Source organism: Onychostoma macrolepis, chromosome 18, assembly GCF_012432095.1.
Source record: "Onychostoma macrolepis isolate SWU-2019 chromosome 18, ASM1243209v1, whole genome shotgun sequence".
Classification (NCBI taxonomy): Eukaryota; Metazoa; Chordata; class Actinopteri; order Cypriniformes; family Cyprinidae; genus Onychostoma; species Onychostoma macrolepis.
Window position 1 is genome coordinate 32,894,185 of NC_081172.1, and position 6,197 is coordinate 32,900,381.

The 6,197-nt window shown below is 36.7% G+C and overlaps 1 protein-coding gene across 3 annotated transcripts in view; it reads left to right on the forward strand.

Moving 5' to 3' along the window:
• insyn1 (inhibitory synaptic factor 1) overlaps positions 1 to 5,992 on the forward strand; it is a 77,625-nt gene extending 71,633 nt beyond the window's left edge. For all 3 annotated transcript variants that reach the window (XM_058751784.1, XM_058751786.1, XM_058751785.1), the window contains one exon: positions 5,157 to 5,992. In XM_058751784.1, the coding sequence (XP_058607767.1) occupies positions 5,157 to 5,906 (750 nt within the window). In that variant the 3' untranslated portion in view covers positions 5,907 to 5,992. The remainder of the gene's footprint in view (positions 1 to 5,156) is intronic.
• Positions 5,993 to 6,197: the final 205 nt, after the last annotated feature.

Sequence of the window (6,197 nt, forward strand, 5' to 3'; positions counted from 1 at the left end):
CTAAGACAAAAATGGTTATTTTAAGCACTGATCATGGAAAGGTTCTTCTACGGTGTCGCTGAGAAAAACTCCTTTTGAAAACTTTATATTTTAAGAGTGTACGTCTGGTGCCTCCAGTGGCTCTGAAATTACACACTTCACCTTTCATTTGAAATTGGAAATAAGTTCTTCTGACAGTGCACTTGTTCCTGTGAGGATGTGGTGCAGTTCCAATTAATATTAAAAATGGCATGAGTCATAACGGACCTAATATTGATAAAATTACGTTTACAAAATGTGTCTAACGGTGCCAGACTATCCGGAAAACACTGATTGAATTAAATCCTGCTTTTGCAGGACGAGTAATCTAGTAAACAAAGCTATTTCATCCGCCCTTGGGCCAGCAATTCATCTCCCATCCTCAGCACCTCAGTGTGTGTTATTAAGCTTCTCTAGCCTTCATTCAGCGCACATACACCCAATAGCAGAAGTTACAGAAAGTCCACTGCTCAGACAGTGACACCTGCATTATTTACCAAAGAGACTCAAACCAAGGTGTAATACTACTCGGAGAAAGTATATTTATTTTGTAGTTTTGTTTTGTTTTTGTTTGCGTTTTTTTTTTTTTTACAAACATTCTTGTATCTAGATGTATGTACTTGAGAAGCAAATATATTAAGTCTTGTTTTCTGAAAAATGTAACAAAATTGTGTTGAAACAAGCAAAAATAAATAAATAAATCAAATCAATCAATCAATCAGCCAGTGGGGTAAGAAAAATAATCTTGACTCAAAGGGAAAACAAGACTATTTTTATTGCCCCATTGCCAGATATTTTTCTCCTTTAAAGCAAAAAATGGGGGTCAAAAACAAGACTTAATATCAATGACTTAAGTCATTTTGCTTCTCAAGTAAATATATATAGATTCAAGATTCTTTGCATATTTATACTGGAAAACAAGGCAAAATAATTTTTGTAGTGAAGGCTGCATTTATCAAAAATATAGTATTTGTATATAATACAATATTTGTACAATATTATTACAATGCGAATATCTGTTGAATTGTAATTTATTCCTGTGATCAAAGCTGAACAATCAGCATTATTACCCCAGTCTTCAGTAGCGGTGGGACCATAAATTGATTTGTGGATCGATTATGCGATTTTCTGAATGCATCATGCTTCTCTTGAATGGATTCTGAGCTTAATTTTTAACAGCAGATGGCACTGTGTGCTTTAGAAACAGCTGTACTCTGCTTGCTACCAGTTCCTTACACACACCACTTGAACCTAAAATAATCATTCATAAAGACTGAAAAGGTTGAAGCGAATTACAAGAGTGTTCACTGTTTACATTAATCTCGCATCATAAAAGCCGAGGTGCAAGTACATTTAACCACTTGCATGACTCATGCGAACGCACAAGCATTTAAAAACTTAAACCTTTAAACTGCGGTTAAAAACTTGTCTAGAGCGCCATCTGCTGTTAAAAAATCAAGCTCAGAATCGATTCCAGAGAGAATCGCGATACATTCGGAAAATCGCAGAATCGATCCACGAATCGATTTATCGTCCCACCTCTAGTCTTCAGCGTCACATGATCTTCAGAAATCATTCTAATATGCTGATTTGCTGCTCAAGAAACATTTCTGATTATTATCAATGTTGAAAACAGTTGTGGTTTTATAAAAACGACTTCATATGCATTAAATTGCATGGTTTGTAGTTCTGTGATTTGATTGGACAATGATAGACAGAGTAGGTCAACTACTGGCTGGCATCATTAATAACCTGTCACTCAATAAAACCCAATTGCCCTTTGTTATTTCTGAGCTAATTTAGCTTTCGATTAGCTTAATGCATTTGACATCTCTTACTAAAGAGGTTTCGTGAGGGGTTTCATTCATCCAGGACATCATATTTGTCATTTGACGATATAGTGCCACTCATTCTAAATGTGGGTGGCAAAGCATCCTCAAACAATGCGAGGTACAGTAGGTCAAGTCAGAACAAATGAATTCTACCTGACATAAATAGCATGCATTAAATGAATGAAGTCAAGCAGTCATGTCCCATAAGCGTCAGAGCAAACTCAACAACCGGTATTCGCAGCATGCTTAAATATAGTATCACGCGTTCAGTCAATGATTACAGATAGAGATGAGAAAAAGTGTCTCAGGCAACTCATCTGTTAAATCAGCGAGCGGATCACAGAAACACAGGCCCTCCTCTGGCTTTGGCTGCGGTGTAATCAGGGATTTAGAGCTCCTAATTGCTCCTTTGGAGTCATTGTGCTGGATAAATGAATTAGATTTTTAATCCCTCATGCCAGCAGGGCATATTCATCTGATCCTTCTGTGTTTATGCCACAAAGTGACAGGAAAAACACACCTAAACCAAGACACCATGCTATGCAGGTCTGAAGAACCTTTTGATAATTACTCCTCATTTCCTTATTATTCCTTCCTTATTATTTGAATCAACAATAAACTGATTTCAACTGAGTAATGTCTGTTCACTGTTGTCTTTTTGGAGCTGCTTCACAGCAGAATTGACTTCTGTTTGCATCATTGAATTTTTATTTTTTTTATTTTTTCTTGTTTATCACTGTGAAGTTGTTTTGAAACAATCTGTATTGTATAAAGAGCTATAGAAATAAAAGTGACTTGAGTTTTTCTCAAGGCCACAAAAATGCCTTTATTCAGATCTTAACAAGACTAAAGGCTAGAAAAACAACATTGGTCTCATGCTGGGGAAGAAATGTGCAGTGTATTTGGCACTTTTTTTTTTTTTCTTTTTTCTTTAAATAACACGATTTTAGCATGCATATCAGCACCATATCAGCCGTTATTGGATATGTATTGTGCATCCTCATTTACCCTGTGTTTATATAACAATTTTATATTTACCATCATCTAATATTCACTTAAAGTTAACATTTGAAACCACAAATCATTGCATAATCTTAAATTAATATCCATTTTTCATACTGGTCATCTCTAAATAGTGTTATGAAAAAACTCTCTTGTAATTTTATTTGTGTGATCTATTTAGACTTTGTTAAACAAAATAGTGTCAAGTTTTAATATCAGTTTTAATACCATTTATCGTTAGCATCAATAACATTAAAATAATTATCGCCTTGTCTGAATTGGTCAGAATTTTATTTTAGGCCTTATAACTGGACACAATTTCCTGGAAGGTTTTTAAACACAGTTTTGCCTTTGCTATTTAATAATAAAAATTGTCCAGCAGTGTGAATTTTTAAAGGAAAAATATTCAGTGTAGACACTCAATTAAGGTAATAAATAAAAGCTGAAATAAATAAAATGGATTTATTCAAGCAAGTATAAATATATATTGTTTAATGATCAGCATGACTTCATGGGGTTACAGCACTAAAAGGTATAAATAATGTGTACTGTAGTGCATGTAACCACATTTTTCAGTGGTTCATAGATAATAATTATGCTGGTTAACATAGATTCAGATTTAGTATAGCAAGCCATCCTGCAGTACAAGAGCATAACGTTCTCGAAACTTCTAGAATCATATATAATGCATGTATATAGTGCTTTTCACAATACACAATACAAAGCAGCTTTACAGGAAACCATGATGTTAATGATCTTAATATCTTCATGCTTTATGGTCACATAAGTAGATAAGAGCTGATATATATATACACTTTATACGAGTATGCTGTATGCACGCTGATCAAAATGATTCTGTGGTGAGGTAAATACTATGAAAAAAACAAAAATGCAATCGTTACATTAAATAATGTAGTCCAGGCAAGAATTATATATTCTACATCAGTACTCAATTCAAGCTTGTAGAAAGTTTGAACTTATAAGTATGTTTTACTTGGAATTGTTTATGTTTACAAGGATTTTTATTATTTTTTTAGTTATAAAATGACTAAAACCTGCTCAACTTTCTGATACTGTTGTTCCCATCAATCACTGGGGCATGAATGATTAATAAAGTTGCGTTTTTCACTGTTTTCTAGTTGTATTTATACTGTTTTTATTGTTGCTTTTGTTGTTAGGTTTAGTAACTGGCTGTTTTGTAATATCTGGAATTCATTTTCTACTCAAAATGATCCATTCATATTTGAAAACTATCCACTGTCAATGTGTATTGTGTGCTAAGTCTTGAGGTCTCTGTGTTCGGTTGGGTATCTCATTAATGATATTGTGTAGACATGTTTTACAAAGTGTAACAAGCTCTCTGCTGCCTTGTTTATTTAAAAGTCTTGTTTATTCAAGTGAACCCTACGCTTTAAAGGCAGGATTGGTGATTTGGTTCAAAAACATGTTTTGTTATGCTGGTTGAACGTCCCTTCACATCCCAATAGCAATCACTAAGTGCTCTAAATATATTTATATTATCTGTAGAAGGACCATGAAATGTCCAGTCATATTCCTGTAATATTATGCACTTTGTATTGTAATGTTTTCTCAGTGGTGAATGAGACATGAGTTCATCTAACATCGTGACGCTGGTTATCCTCGGCTCTGTGTGGTCATGTGTTTTCGGAGGCGTGGCTTTCAAAGCTAGCTTGCTTTTGCATTGTTTAGGTCAAATTTACAAACAAAGACTGGGTAAAATGTATTTAAATGTCGCAGAGTAAACTTCAGATGAGTAAATAGAAATTAGTCAACAACTCTAACTGGCCAAATTCAGTTTACTTATTATCTTTGTTAATTTTACATAGATTTGTATGTACAAACTTGCAATGTAAAAACTTGCTATATATATATATATATATATATATATTTTTTTTTTTTTTTTTTGTGAGTGCATGCAGATAAATTTGATGTGCTGTATCTATCCAACTTTGAATATATTGCTGAGTGAGTCAAAAAAGCCCATGCTGGGGATCACAAAAATAATTGTAGTCAATTAATTTCATATATTGACACTCGCTTCGAATATCATGCTGGACAACCTTCAAGTCAAAAGGTTCTAAACTCAATTCCATTTTTGTTCAAACAGTTTAATAAAATGAATTATGATCCTAGGATCATTGCAGAGCTCTGCTTGGTTTCTCCTGAGCTGACTAAAGTAAAATTAAACTGACCTACAAGGTGATGCTAATGCATCTTTGACGATCGAGGGACGCAAACTGATTATTTCATCACTCTCTCTCTCCCCCTCTTTCTCTGATGCAGGTGGTGGGTCAGATCGACAAACTCACATCAGATTTCGACTTCGACCTGGAGCCCGATGACTGGACGGTGGCGACGGCGAGCAGCACGTCAAGCAGCGAGCGTGGCTTGGGTGAGGCCTTCAGACTGGACTTCCTCAGCCAAGACATGCTCTCCGACGGCTGGGACTTCTGCAACTTCCTACAGGCCTCCAACCGGAAAGCACAGCAAGAGGAGACGGATGAGGGCCAAGAGAGGCCGTCATCGTCCACAGCCAGCGTCTACTCACAGATGAACGGGGGCCTCCCCGTCCCCAACGGGCCCCTAATCATCACCCCAGACTCCTCCAGCGAGGAGGCATCCAGCTCCACTCACAGCCAGAAAACCAGAGAACGTGTTCGCTTTAGCGACAAGATCCTCTACCACGCCTTGTGCTGCGACGACGATGAAGACGAGGAGGAGGACGGCGGCGCTGAGGAGGACGATAAAGTGGACTGTGGGACCCCAGACACAGACAGCGAGCCCAGTCCTCTGGCCTGTTCGCCCGCCGAACACCCGCTGGGCATCTATAACTGTCGAGAAACAGCGTCCGCGGGCCCCTCGCCCGTGAAGATGCCGGTGATGGGCTCTCACACGTTACCCAGGAAAGGTCTTCTCAACCCGGGCTGCCGGAAAAAACTGCTACGGAACAGCAGCACACAGACGGTTTCGGATAAGAGCACTCAGACTGTCCTGCCCTACATCCCCGCCAAACAGAAAAACAAGGACCTCTGAGAGAACAGCCGACTTTACATACACAAAACACCAACGGACTGAGACAGGATTACAAAGAACTGTATACTATTTAATATTAAATACATAGATAATAGATTAAAAAAAAAAAAAAAAAAAAACAATAAATGAATTACTAAATAAATTATATATGGGAAAATTTCAAGACTTGCCAAAGTCATTTTATGACTCCTGCACATATTCAGAAGAGATATTCTCATCCTTTCATATATTATCAGAGCTTGGTTTCCTTTCAGCATTATTCTGTTTAGGATTTATTGATATTGAGGTCTT